The sequence below is a fragment of the Nyctereutes procyonoides genome, unplaced genomic scaffold (genome assembly GCF_905146905.1).
Source record: "Nyctereutes procyonoides isolate TBG_1078 unplaced genomic scaffold, NYPRO_anot_genome, whole genome shotgun sequence".
Classification (NCBI taxonomy): domain Eukaryota; kingdom Metazoa; phylum Chordata; class Mammalia; order Carnivora; family Canidae; genus Nyctereutes; species Nyctereutes procyonoides.
Window position 1 is genome coordinate 4,235,422 of NW_026575028.1, and position 15,185 is coordinate 4,250,606.

The 15,185-nt window shown below is 39.9% G+C and overlaps 1 protein-coding gene across 2 annotated transcripts in view; it reads left to right on the top strand.

Moving 5' to 3' along the window:
* TULP3 (TUB like protein 3) overlaps positions 1-15,185 on the top strand; it is a 74,364-nt gene that overhangs the window by 33,620 nt on the left and 25,559 nt on the right. For both annotated transcript variants that reach the window (XM_055315428.1, XM_055315429.1), the window contains exon 2: positions 6,713-6,764. In XM_055315428.1, coding sequence (XP_055171403.1) covers positions 6,713-6,764 — 52 coding nt within the window. The remainder of the gene's footprint in view (positions 1-6,712; positions 6,765-15,185) is intronic.

Here is a 15,185-nt window from a genome sequence, read left to right on the forward strand (position 1 = left end):
TTTTGTAGGGAAGAACCATACCTTCTTCATCATTTAATTATTCATTCATTCATTCATCTATATCATTATGGACTTATGGATACTCAGAGAAGTGTGGCTCCCCCATCCATACCACCCTGTTCCCTCATCATTTCTACCTTATTCACACTCCTACATGATCATAATACTATTTTCACATGTGGAACACTTCACATTAATATATTAATACCCTTATGTGCTAATGTGCTACTTATAGTCAGATATCCTTAGTGCATCCATAATAGTCCTGACTGTGTGTATGTTTTGATCCATAATACAAGGATTATGTGTTATATTTTCTTGCCAGAAATCTCTTAAATCTCCTCACTTTAACCTAGAACTATTTTTTTCAACTCTCTTGGTAAGGATGTTTGAAGAATCCTGAGAGCCATCTCGCAGAATTTCCCTCTATTTGGTGTGTTTCCTCTTGAATAGATATAGGACAAACATTATTGGCAGGAATGTTGCATACATTATATTGTATGCAATATATTCTTCTCGGTACATCACGTCAGGGAATACCAGATGTCAGTCTGTCCCATCAGAGTTGCTATATCCCTTCATTTGGTTAAGGTGATGTCTGCCAGATTTCCTCATTGCAATGTTACCTTTTCCTCTTTGTAATTAATATAATCTGTGGGGAGATACTTGAGATTGTGTTGAATATCCTGCTTCACTCAATGGTTATAGGATCCATCAATGTTTCTTTCAAGAGTCAATTATTAATATGGTGGTTATAAAGTCATGATATTCTACTTCCATTAATCATCCTATATTTATTAGTTGACATTATTCTGTAAAGAAGATCTTTGTTGTGCTATATTTATTGAGAATTAGTATAGACTCATGAATTTTAAAAATAATAACAGCTTTATTGAAATATAATTCATATACCATGCAATACATCCATTTAAAGTATACACACTTCACTGGTTATTAGTATATTCACAGAAGTGTGCATCCATCACCACAGTTAATTTTAGGACATTTTCATCACTTCAGAAAGCTATCCCATGCCCTTTAGCTATCATCTCCCAGCTTTTATCCCCCCAAGGCCCTAAGCAATCACTAATCTACTTTCTGCCTTTGTAAATTTGCCTCTTCTGGACATTTTATGAAAACGGAATCGTATAATATGTGGTCTATTGTTGATTGGCTTCTTTCATGTAGCGTAATGTTTGCCAGGTTCTCCCATGTTTCAATATCTACTCCTTTTTATGGCTGAATAATATCCCACATTATAGATAAACCAGATTTTGTTTACCTGTTCATTAGTTGATGGGCACTTGATGTGTTTCTACTTTAGGGCTCTTGTGAATAATGCTGCTATAACAATTTGTATGCAAACAACAATATAAGTGTACTTAATACGACTGAACTGTCCACTTAAAAATGGTTAAGATGTTACATTTTATAGTACATGTTTTTACCACAATAAAAAAAGAAAAGAGTTTATGTAATGCCCATGTGATAGACTATTACATAGCCATTTAATATTATATTTCAAAAACATATAATAACATAAAAGATGCTTATGTTATAATCTTAAAGTGATACAAAAATCATAAATATTATTTCAAATATATACAAATTTATAGAAATATTTGTAAAGATGTTTGTTTCCTTGTTAGCAGGGATTATATCTCAAGATGGTAGGATTATGAAAAGACTTTTATTTTCCTTATGAATTTTTTCAAAATTTACAAAATGAGTATGCATTATTTTTTATAGTCAATGAAGGAAAACACTAGAAAGAAAAAAAACATACATAAAGGATTTAGCACCAGCAATCTTCTTGCAACACATATGTTACCTCAAAAATCCTTTCAGGGGCTCAAGGGTGGCTCAAGGGTTGAGCATCTGCCTTTGATTCAGGGCGTGATCCCAGAGTCCTGGGATCGAGTCCCACATCAGGCTCCCCGCAGGTAGCCTGCTTCTCCGAACTCTGCCTGTGTCTCTGCCTCGCTCTCTGTGTGTCTCTCATGAATAAATAAATCTTTTAAAAAATCCTTTCAATTAAAGAAATAATAGAGTGAATAGGTGAAGAGCACTAACAGATACAAACTTCCAGTTATAAAATAAGTCATGAGGATAAAAGTATAGCATAGAGAATATAGTCAATAATGTTGTAATAATGTACTGTGGTGATAGATATGATGACTACACTTATTGTGGTCAGCATTGCATTATATATAATATATATAATATGTATAATATATATAATATATATAATGCACGGGGATCCCTGGGTGGCGCAGCGGTTTGGTGCCTGCTTTTGGCCCAGGGTGCGATCCTGGAGACCCAGGATCAAGTCCCACATCGGGCTCCCGGTGCATGGAGCCTGCTTCTCCCTCTGCCTGTGTCTCTGCCTCTCTCTCTCTCTCTCTCTGTGTAACTATCATAAATAAATAAAAATTTTAAAAAAAGGAAATAGTTGGCTTGAAAACATATTTAAAAAATATATATATATAATGCACATATATATATAATGGGAAGTAGTTCAAGAGAATGATGTTCTATGGGCATAATTATATCCCATTCTCAAATGCTGGATCTGTGTTTTACTAAGATGTATGTTTAGAATTTTCCCTATTTGTATCAAGTAATAGGAAATTTTCCATGAGAAAAATGGGATACAGTAATTCCATCTCTTTTACTCTGTAGGAAGTCTTTCTGTTTTGTGTTGATTTACTAACCAGGCTTGGTTAGACTTGCTAGTAAACAACTTGATTTGAAAGGAAGGGAAGAATATTAAAAGAAAAAAATGCAAGTTTAGTAAGATCATATTTGAGGTTAGACTAGAAATTCAGTTCAGATTAATGTAAGTGTATAAAATGTTATTTCTGCTAAATTATAATTTAGAACTAGAGCTCAAAGAAAGTGTAGCTTTTGATGTATAAGAGGTATCTAAATGTTACAATTATAGCATCTTTTTAGTGCCTCTTTTGTTCAGGCTGAAACAAAACCTGTTTATTTGAATTGTCTGTTCAGCTTGCCCAGGCTTGATGAAAGGAATTAGGGGTGTCAAGATGGTTATTGAATATACACCTGGTTTCCTCACTATTAGAGGCCTTAAGAGAAATGTTTGAGGACTTCATATCTATGTCAAAATTTACCTTGATTGAGGAGGTTTTAGCATTGTGTGTGTGTGTGTGTAAGGGTGGGCTGGGGGGGTGGGATAGGATGATTTCTTTAACATGTCGGGATTTTGCAATTCTGGTTTAGTGTTGAGAGCAAAATGAGGTAGAGAAAAAGCAGGACTCATAGCAGTAGCTGTTAGTACTAGTTTGTAAGTGCATTTTTATACCATGTTACCTGTTCCTGTATATTCACAGTTTTTTCCTATATATATTTAAAATAATAATTTTTTGTCTTAGTAGGTTTTTAAAAAAGATTTATTTATTTACTTTAGAGAGACAGAGTGGGGGAGGGGCCCAGGGGAGAGAAGGAGAGAGCATCTTCAAGCATACTCCCAACTGAATGCAGAGCCTGATGCAGGCTCACAGGATCTCACAAACCCTTGAGATCATGACCTGAGCTGAAATCAAGAGTGCTATTCTAGCACTGTATTCATAAAGCTAAGATTTAAAAATATGTGAATGAGGGTTAAAACACTAAGGAAAGGGGATCCCTGGGTGGTGCAGCGGTTTGGCGCCTGCCTTTGGCCCAGGGCGCGATCCTGGAGACCCAGGATCGAATCCCACGTCGGGCTCCCGGTGCATGGAGCCTGCTTCTCCCTCTGCCTGTGTCTCTGCCTCTCTCTCTCTATCTGTGTGACTGTCATAAATAAATAAAAATTAAAAAAAAAACACTAAGGAAAAAAGGCATGTATCTAGGAAATATGTTAGGAGCGCATGAAGTCAAGGCCTGATTATATCATATCTAACATTTTTGTTTATCTGTTTTTCTTTCCCTTTTTCTCTTCTTTAAGTAGGCTCCACGCCCAGAGCAGAGCCCAATGCAGGGCTCAAGCTCAGGACCTTGAGCTGAGATGAGTCAGATGTTTAACCAACTGAGCCACCCAGGGACCCCATTTGTCCCTCTTTTGAATTGGGAAAAAAGAGATGATTTATCTTGAATACTTAGGTTTTTTTAAAAGCATATAGTTGATAAGGAAGTTAATAGAGGGGAACTGTCAGAGAACCAGAATGTCATCTTATCTATATCTAAGGGGTTATTAAATCTGCTTACAGATTAGTAGGCAAGAGGAATCTTGGAGATAGTATGCAAATTCCAAGTTGCTATGCATTGTTAAAATGTGTAACACCTGGATGCCTGGGTGGCTCAGTCAGTTACAGGTCTGCCTGCCTTCTGCTCAGGGGCACAATCTGTGGGTCCTGGGATCCAGCCCCATGTTGGGCTTCATGTTCAGCAGGGTGTCTGGTTCTCTCTTTCTCTTCCTCTGTCCCTCCCCCATTGCTCATTTTCTCTCTCTCTCAAAATCTTTAAAATTTTTTTTAAATTAAAAAATAAAATGCATAACACCTTCTAAAATATGTGAAGGTAGTGGTGAACCATTAAGCCATGGATAAGATGCTTTAGTATTTACATCAATACAGGAAAAGCCATGCTTCCTTTTGTAGCCATAGAATTTGTCTTCTTAAATAAGACCTTGTATTTGTAGTTTCCTGACAATAAGCTCCAGTAAAAATTTATAATACAAATAATAATTACTATTATTATAAATAATAATAAGAACCATTTCTGCCTTGTTTCATACTCTACTCTTTCCAAGAATGCTGAGTTGCAAAACAAAATCTTAAATTAGAAAAATTTCAAAAATAGAAAAGGCTTCAGAGAGAGTTTTTGAAAAGTTCAAAAGGATTTGGAGACAGTAATTAGATTCCATTTTTGTCATTGTTGTTTTCTTCTCTCTAACAAATCTGTCTCCTAGTGGTGTTAAGTCTTATCTGTTCACCCATACTTATAGTCTCCTTGCATGACTGGCATCATGTTTTATTAATGATAAACTTGAAAGTTAAATGACTTGCCTAGATCTTAAGGAAATCAGTGGGCTATAGTAAGATGCTATACACAGTTGTTGTGGGGAAGATTTTTACCCTGCCCATTTTACCCTCCCACGTTCTTTTGGCTGGTCTAATAATTAAATCGACACAAGACAGATTAACAGGAGAAAAATTAATTTTGGGGACTCCTGGGTAGTTCAGTGGTTATGTGCCTGCCTTTGGCTCAGGTTGTGATCCCGGAGTCCTGGGATCGAGTTCCACATCAGGCTTCCTGCGAGGAGCCTGCTTCTCCCTCTGCCTGTGTCTCTGCCTCTCTCTCAGTCTGTCTCTCATGAATAAATAAATAAATCTTTTTTAATGTGTCTCTTTAAAAAAATTAATTTTGTACATATAGAGGTCTCCTAGATATGGGACCTAAGAAATGACCAAAGCAGGTAGTTTATATACCTTTTAGAAGAAGAAACAATAAATTTGTGAAGAACTGACAAGACAAAGTTAGTCTTGGGTACTAATTAGTGAAAAAATTAAACAGTTTGTATACATCGACTTAGTATATAGGTCTTGAATTCTCTGTCTCTGGTAATAAGCGTGTTTTTTTACTTCTTGGTACAGGGAGGGCACCTTTCATATGGAAAATTTATTTCCTGCTTTTAGGGGGACAAAAGAGGGTCAGAATGTGCTTGCATTGGCTGTTTCTCAAGTAAGCTTTACTTCAGAATTATCAGTGTACCGCTTCCATATATCTGGGGACAGTCGGCCCTGAGCCCCGTTATAGTCTCATCTCTCTTTCCTAGAACTAGCTCCAAAAAAGAAGAAAAACATTTGATTTTTAGGTGGAGTTTAGACTCTGGAAAGAGACCTGGATTAGGGTCTGTTTCTGCTGTTTAACCTTATGCATGGCCTTCTGAGTCTCTTTCCCCATCTTCAAAGTGGGAAAACTAATCCATAGCATTGTTTTGAGGAATAAATAGAATATGCATGTGCCTGGCCCATAATAACTACTTGACATATGGTTTTTAAAAATTCCTGCATGCATGGGAGTCTGTGCTCTACATCTTTATTTTTTTTTAAGATTTATTTATTTATTTGAGAGAGTACAGGTAGGAGCAGAGGGAGAGGGAGAGAGAATCTTGAGCAGGCTCCATGCCCAGTGCAGAGCCCCACGTGGGGCTCTATTCCACAACCCTGAGATCATGACCTGAGCCAAAATCAGGAGTTGAATGCTTAACTGACTAAGCCACCCAGGCAACACAGTACATCTTTTTTTTTTTTTTAAGATTTTATTTATTTATTCAAGAGAGACACAGAGAGGGGGAGGAGGGAGGGAGGGAGGGAAAGAGAGAGAGGCAGAGACATAGGCAGAGGGAGAAGCAGGCTCCATGCACCGGGAGCCCGACGTGGGACTCTATCCTGGGTCTCCAGGATCAGGCCCTGGGATGAAAGCAGCGCTAAACCACTGAGCCACCCAGGGATCCCCTCTTTTTCTTTTTTTACTCTTTGGGTATTTCAATCTCCTGAGGTCCTCTGTGAACTAAGTGTGACATTAAGGATGGCAAGTCCTCCTGCGGTCAGTGTGGGTAACATCTAGAAACTGATGCTTTCCCTAAGGCAGAATCAACTGGTTCCTAACAGTCCAAAGGAGTAGATACATGGAAGAGATGAAATTGACATAATTTTAATAGAATTTTTTCTTTACATGCTTTTTCCCCCATTTTTTTTTTAAACAGTGCCTTTGAAGATGAGACCATGAAACTTCGACAGCTGAAACTAGATAATCAGGTGAGTAAATCAGGAGTCTCTCTCCTGTTTTGAAATAAGTGGACAGCTATACTGACCATGATGGAGATAGTCTTGACTCTGAAGTATTGGCGGGGTCATGGAAAGATGACAGGAAAGGAAAAGGCTCTGATGTTACTAAGTATTGTCTGGAGGTAGTATTTGCTAAACCAAGGCCCTGGGCAAGACCAAAGTGTTTTTGGGATCACAGCCATAAAACTGGCCTTGGATTTATAATCACTGAAAATTCCTTGGCACTTTTCCTAAGAATTGGAAGAATGTTAACACTGTAGTAATTTAGTCCTGCTACCTTACATACCTCTCTGCACTGTAATTTCATTTAAGTACAAGATGTGTTTCTTATTCTAAAATGCAGATCTGAACATGCTTGCAGGGCTGCTTAAAAACCTCAGCTGCTTACAATACAATTTTCTTTACAGTACTGGTCCCAATTTTCAGTTACATATGAATTCTTTTTTTCAGTGATTAGATTTATGTTTGTTTCCTCCACTAGGCTAAGCTCCATGAGAACAGGAGCTTAGTCTGTTTATGATGACCATTATATCAGAAGTTCCGGGGATCCCTGGGTAGTGCAGCGGTTTAGCGCCTGCCTTTGGCCCAGGGCGCGATCCTGGAGACCCGGGATCGAATCCCACGTCGGGCTCCCGGTGCATGGAGCCTGCTTCTCCCTCTGCCTGTGTCTCTGCCTCTCTCTCTCTCTCTCTGTGTGACTATCATAAATAAATAAAAATTCAAAAAAAAAGAAGTTCCTAGCACAGGGCCAGGCTAATCTTTCACTAGACATTTAAATGAAGGAAGTAATAAATAAACAGTTGTACATCATTATTTTCTATGATCATCATTGTTAGCTTAGAACCTATAACCAACATCTATTTCTTTCATATTAGCATTTTCATATGAATGCCTTCTTAGGACATTCTGTAGTTGTAGTCTCCCTACATAGAATCATGACCAAAGTGTCTAGACTCTGTAGGTGATTAAATGTATCTCTAAAGTTTTATTTTATTTAATGTTAATGTTGGAATTAATAATGGAACTTCTAGTGTAAAAAGCTACTTTAAATGTAGAATCCTTAAAAAGTGGGAGAGGTCTCTGTGCTGCGTGCAGGGCCACACTCTGTAGCACAGTCCTGGCAGGTTGGAATGCCATGCCCCCCGCCCCCCGCTCCAGGGCCCCAGAACTCTTCTGGCGCTCTGCTTATGTATGGCCGCTCTTGCCGCTTGCCTCTTTAAGTATTTCGTGACGATGGAGCTAACAAGGGGACTGTCATCATGTTTCACTACCACTCCAGTCACCAGCTGGTGGGGTCCAGCCTCCTCACCTGCTCCTCCTGGAAGGGGAGCATTGCCTGATTGTCTTTAGGGATTCCCTATATGCAAGTCTGTGCCACATAGGAGACCTCTGGCTTCTGGATGGTGGTGATGGCCTCCATAGTCCTGTTCAGGCCCCTGGCCCTCTTCACGTGCTGCTTCCTGAAGTCCACAGAGAGGAGTAGTCCCAGCACTTGGACAGGGAAACCCAGCTGTGGATCCAGCTGCCTAGCTCAGTTGGCTTCAAGGTCTAAGTAACAACACAGTGGCCACTGGCCAGTCCAGAACCACCCAGCAGGGCACATGACAAGCACAGCTTCTCCAGCCCTCCCCTACTCCCCTGCCAGGGCCCGAGAGTGCTGGCCAATACAGACAAGGACCTCTGGGCCCGCCCCTCTGTACCCCAGTTGCACCAGGCTCTCCTGTGCCCAGGTGACCCATGCGACAGAGCTTGCCTGTCCTCTGGCCCCCATGGGAATGCCTGCACAGCTGGGGATACAGAGCCCACTTTTCACTCAGGGAGGGCCTGGTGGCCCCACCAGCTCAACATCTGTGTTGGTGAAATCCACTTACTGCCTTAGGGTTCTTGGGTTCCAAAGACCCTGGTGTGGGTGACCTGTTCCTGGAGGTAGCCTGGCTGTAGCAGTTTTTATGGATAGACTTCCTTGAAACCACTGCTGAGGTTAATATAGCAGCTGTAGCCTACCTCAAACCCTCTTTCTTTAAAGAGACTGAGAGAGGGGTCCCTAGGTGGCTCAGTGGGTTGAGCATCCAGCTCTTGATTTCAGCTCTATCATGATCTCAGGGTTGTGAGATCCAGTGGGTTTGGAGCTAGTGCTCAGCACTGCTTGAGAATCTCTCTCCTTCTACCTCTGCCCTTCCTTCTCCCTGCTGCATTCTCTCTCTCTAAATAAATAAAATAAATAAAATCTTTATAAAGAGACTGAAGGCCATTTTAAACATATCTAGTTTTTCATAGCTTCATAGGAAGATAGCAACAAATTTCTAAGGAATTACAGGTGGCTGTCTCAGCATTCTCCTTCATGGGATGGGCTGCCTCTAAGCAGATAACCACCTAGCATTCTGTGCACATTATCTGTAAAGTTGTCAGGGGAAGGGTGTGAAATAAAAAATCCTTTCTAACACTGGAAAACAATAAAATAAGGTGGCCCAGATATTTTCTAATTTTTATTCTTTTTTTTTAAAGATTTTATTTATTCATGAGAGACACACAGAGAGAGGCAGAGACATAGGCTGAGGGAAAAGTAGGCTCCTCACAGGGAGCTGGATGCGGAACTGAATCCCCAGACCTGGGATCACGCCCTGAGCCAAAGGCAGACATTTAGCCGCTGAGCCACCCAGGTGTCCCTCTAATTTTTATTCTTTTCAGTAAGAATGCTTCATGTGATATGTGTATGGTATACAGGTTGGGATTTTGTCAGCCTTTTTTTATGGCACAACTTTTAAAAAATTATGTTTTTATATGCACAATAAAAGCATATGGGAAGGATTCCAATAATACTGAAAAGATATTTCATGAAGTCTCTCCCTCTCTACTTAGCTTAGTTCTTTACTGAAGACTGTCATTGACTTTTTATTCTTTTCCTGTGCATGCGTGTGTGTGTGTGTGTGTGTGTGTGTGTGTGTGTGTGTGTGATGGGGCAGAGGAAGAGGGAGAGAATCTCAAGCAGGCTCCATGCAGAGTGCAAGAGCCCAGCATGGGGCTTGTTCCCGTGACCCTGAGATCATGACCTGAGGCAAAACCAAGAGTCAGATATTTATCTGACTGAGCCCCCAGGAGCCCCCAGAGACTGTCACTGACTTCTAACATATCTTTGCAGAGATAGTCAATGAATACAAAGATAAACATTTTATAGGAATTCTTTAAAATTCAAAGAAACCTTCAGACCTGATGTATAAATATTGGTGTTAAATAGCCTATGAGAATACTGTAAGGGCCTAAGGTGCTGCCTTGGGCAAAAGAAGGTTGCTCAGCAGGATGTAAGGGAATTTCCACAAATGCAAGCTGAGCTTTCAAATGACCTGTAACAAAGGCAGCACTAACAGAATGAATAACATATTGGGCTGAGAATCTAAAGACTTTGGTTCCGATTTTTACTCTGCCAATACTTAGCTGTATGATTTTTTAAAAGATTTTATTTATTTATTCATGAGAGACAGAGAGGCAGAGACATAGGCAGAGGGAAAAGCAGGGTCCCTGTGGGGAGCCTGATGCAAGAACTCGATCCCAGGATCCCAGGATCACAACCTGAGCCAAAGGTAGCACTCAACCATTGGGCCACTCAGGTGCCCCAGTTACCTGTGTGATTTTAGGTAAGATTCTTAAACTCTGTGCATGAGGTCAGACTGGATAACATAATAGAATGTGAGGATCTGAGAGTATGGAAGTTAGAGTTGAGATGGGGGTACACTGAAGAAGTCTAGGGTTGGGGCTCAATCTGGGCCTCAGAGACTGGTAGGATCTTAGTGGAAGGCTCCTAGTCCAGGGTATACCAACCTACCTGAGGAGGACTGTGCACTCCCAGATATGACAGTGGCTGTGATTGTCAGGGGAAATGGGAAGGGCTAGGGAACCTGAGTCTGCCCACCTCTGCCCCAAGTGTACAGTAGATTAATCTTTTAGGGGTCCTATTTTGGGAATGTCCCAGTGGTTGAGAGTCATTGGTCATGAACTTTGTAGGATGAGAAGTAGTTTGCTAAGAGCAGCCAAAATTCCTAAGTTTCATGAGGACTGGTTTGTACTAACCAGTATCTTGAGTGAGGAATCTAAACCAGGGGATTAATTTGCTAATTTCTGATGAACTATATACCAGAATCAGCTGATCATGACAATCCTATCAGATAAGTCTGTGGGAAGTTTACAATGAGAAAAGTGGCCTGGTGAGCTTGAAATCAGAGCAAGTGGAGTTTGTAAAATGATATTTATGGTAACTATCACTATGTGATTGTATAATTAATTCACCTCTACTAAAGGGATACACCTGTGGACGGAATGAGCTAGGTGAGTATCTGACCAAGCTGCTCCCTGCCTTGGATGATACTAGACACACAAGGTGACTCCTGCTCCAAGTTTTGTCTTACCTTATTTCCACATAGACCATTTCCCTTCTCTTAACTTACTCTTTTATCATCCAGGTTTCTGTAATACTAAGTAAGTTAGTTTCTTTCATATTGTCTTTATTCCCCTGACAGTATAATCTTAGGATTTAATGTTTAAAAATCCTTGGGTAGGGGCAGCCTGGGTGGCTCAGCAGTTTAGCACCGCCTTCAGCCCAGGGCGTGATCCTGAAGTCTCAGGATCCAGTCCCACATCGGGCTCCCTGCATGGAGCCTGCTTCTCCCTCTGCCTGTGTCTCCACCTCTCTCTCTCTCTCTCTCTCTCTCTCTCTCTTTCTCAAATAAATAAAACCTTTAAAAAAAGGAAAAAAATCCTAGATTTACAGATTACTTACACGTGGCTATTTTTTGTCCTGTACAGGTTTTTGAACAACTTTATTGAGATCGAATTCACAATACTGTAAACGTACACCAGGTTAAAGTGCACAAATGGCTTTTAGACCTCATATCGAATGGAATCATAACATGTGATGGTTTGTGTCTGGCTTCTCTGACTTAAGAAGAAGTTCATACATGCTGTCACCACTGTCAATGCTTCAGGGCTTTTTATTGTTAAATAACATTCTGAGTTGTGGCTACACCATGTTTAGTTATCCATTCATCAATTGATGGACATTTGGGTTGTTTTCACTCTTTGGCTATTACCAGTAATGCTGCTCTGAACATTTGTGTGTAAGTTTCTATGCAGACATGCTTTCATTGCTCTTGGCTGTTATATCTCCATATAGGTATTCCAAGGCATACCTACTCTACCTTGGGTAATAGGGATGGAGTTGCTGGTGCTGGGTCATATGGTAACTCTGTTTCACATGTTAGAGAGCTGCCAGACTGTTTTCCAATGCCATCAAACCATTGTACATATACCCACTAGCCATATAAACTGGGGCCTTATTTCTCTACATCCTTGCCAACACTTATTATTGTCTGTCTTTGATTATAGACATTTTAGTGGGTATGAAGTGGTATCTCCCTGTAGTCTTGATTTGCATTTCCCTAATGACTAATGATGTGGAGCATTAAAATGTACTAAGTGGCTCTTTGGATGTCCTCTTGGAGGCATGGAGAAATAGAGAAAACTCATTTTTAAATTGGGTCTTTTTGTTGTTAAATTGTAAGAGGTTTTTATTCTGTGTAGATCCAAGTTCTTTATCAGAAATATTATTTGCGAATATTTTCTTCAGTACTGTGGGTTGTCTTTTTACTTTCTTGATGGTATCATTTTCAGCATAGTTTTATTTTTTCTTTTGTCCCTTGTATTTTTGGTGTCATACCTAAGAAACCATTGCCTACCCAAGGTTATAAAGACTTGCTCCTGTGTTTTCTTCTAAGAGTCTTATACTTCATGTATTTATTTTGAGTTATTTTTTTAAAAGATTTTATTTATTTATTCATAGAGACACAGAGAGAGGCAGAGACACAGGCAGAGGGAGAAGCAGGCTCCATGCAGGAAGCCCAAAGTGGGACTCGACCCTGGGTCTCCAGGATCAGGCCCTGGGCTGAAGGCAGCACTAACTAAACTGCTGAGCCACCCGGGCTGCCCTGTTTTGAGTTATTTTTATATATGCTGTGAGATGAGGTTCCGACTTCATTCTTTTGCATGTGGACAACCAGTTGTCCCAGCACCATTTATTGAAAAACTACTTTTTCTCGGTGGGTATACTTTGCTTGTATTTTTACTAGTTTCACTAGGGTACTCATTTTTTCATGGTATGTGGACATCTTAGCTGGCTCCAGATTGTAAAGATTTCTAGACAAATCCAGTGATGTTCCTTAGACACAGATGCACATTAGATGGAGAACATTTATGCCACCTGCTGGGCAATGGTCTTTTTGGGTCAGGTTGCCCATCTATTTGTACCTCTAAGAGAGGTGGTCATTGGTGTACTGAACTAATATTTTAAGAAGTGTGATTTAAAGGTTTTAGTCTTGAAGGAAAAAAAAAAGAAAACAAAATAAAGATTTTAGTCTTGTCTTCTTATGATCTCACTTTGTGTGCCAGGAAGACTAGTTATTTTTAGCCACTGTTAGACGCAGGCAACCATTCTGATCTTGCTGGTTGTCCAGTCTATTCCAGGAGTGTCAGACTATAACTAGCCCACCAGCTCTACAGAGTTTTTGTGGAAAATTGGCTGTCAGTGATGTCAGACTCTCATTAATTTGGGGCTTTCCTGACCTTTATTATTTTATAAAATGAAGCCCTTTGTTGGAATGCCATCTAATCTCCTTTATTTCCTCACTTATTTTGGAATTACCATTCAGTATTTTGCTCCCTGGGATTGATAATAGGATGTACCGCCACATTCTGGAGAAAATGGAGTCTTTGAGTTATTGTTTGATTTCCAAGGGAATTGGGAAATTTAAAGGTCTATGCAACTCTTAACATCCTGAAAGCAACATATTTTAATTGCATTGAGGGCATCAGACAGTCACGTGCGGCTCTCTTCCTGACTGCCTGTCCTTTAATGTGGTTTATGGGGATGCCCGGGTGGCTCAGTGGTTAAGAGTCTGCCTTTGGCTCAGGGTGTGATCTCAGAATCCAGGATTAAGTCCCACATTGGGCTCCCTGCAAGGAGTCTGCTTCTCCCTCTGCCTGTGTCTCTGCTTCTCTCTCTCTGTGTCTCTCATGAATAAATAAATCTTTTTAAAAAATGTGGTTTATGAAGCCTCATCGACTGCTTCTTAGGGAATGTAAAACATAAATATGAATTGTCATTGTTGCATTGAAGCTCAGTTAACGCCTCATCCAAACCATGTGAGGAGGACTAGAATGCTAAATCAGGTGACACTTTTTGTCAACACGGCAATTTGCCCACATGTAGGTATTTTATGATTTTTTTTCTTATTTACAAACTTGGACAAGAGCGGGATATTTTAGTGCTGTAATGTAGTACCAATAGTCCTGGGGTTCACAGTTCAAATCTCCAGTTGTTTGTTTCTTTTTTTCCTTCAAGTTGTTGATCTAAATAAGTTTGACTTGTGTTGAAGTTGCTAGAGAAAGGCTTCACCAGATACATTCATAGGATCACTATGACTGAGAATCTAGTTTGCCCTTTATAGGTCTAAAAACCTGGTTTTGTCAGTGAACCTAAATGTAACCAGGTCTTTTTTTTAAAGAATATTTTATTTATTCATGAGACACACACACACACACACACACACACACACAGAGAGAGAGGCACAGACACAGGCAGGGGGAGAAGCAGGCCCCATGCAGGGAGCCTGACGTGGGACTCGATCCTGGGTCTCCAGGATCAGGCCCCAGGCTGAAGGCAGTGCTAAACCACTGAGCCACCTGGGCTTGCCCTGTAACCAGGTCCTTTGTGGCACAAACCCACACTAGTGAAATTGACAACAGTCAGTTACAAAACTGGACACCAATTTATTAATTTGCAGTGAGAGCTCCAGCTTTACAGTATATTTTTTATTAATTTAAAAAATATATTTTTTATTAATTTATTAATTACAGTATACTTATTATTAATTTACAACGAGAGCTCCAGCTTTACAGTGTATTTTCCAGTATACATTCATCTCTGTTGGTCATGATTCCCTATTCCCAGGAATATGGTATCTAAGAAGTTAATTGACTATTAGAAGGCTGATGGGTAAGCAGGGAATCTGAGGAAATGAAATTAGTAGTCCCAAGGGCCATTTCATCAAGGCCATGAAGATGCCTTATATAGTTTCTTGTCCACAAAGAAAGGAAGCTCTCCCAGTAAATAGATAATAGATTTAGTGTTTCTCTGTTTTTGGACAGGTTGGATAAACTCTGCCAAATTCTTGTTCTTTGGCTCCCCCTTTCTGGACCACAAACAGAATACCTCTTTTCTTTCTTTTCTTTCTTTTCTTTTCTTTTCTTTTCTTTTCTTTTCTTTTCTTTTCTTTTCTTTTCTTTTCTTTTTTTTCTTTTTTCTTTTCTTTTTTCTTTTTTCTTTTCTCTTTTTTCTTTTCTTTC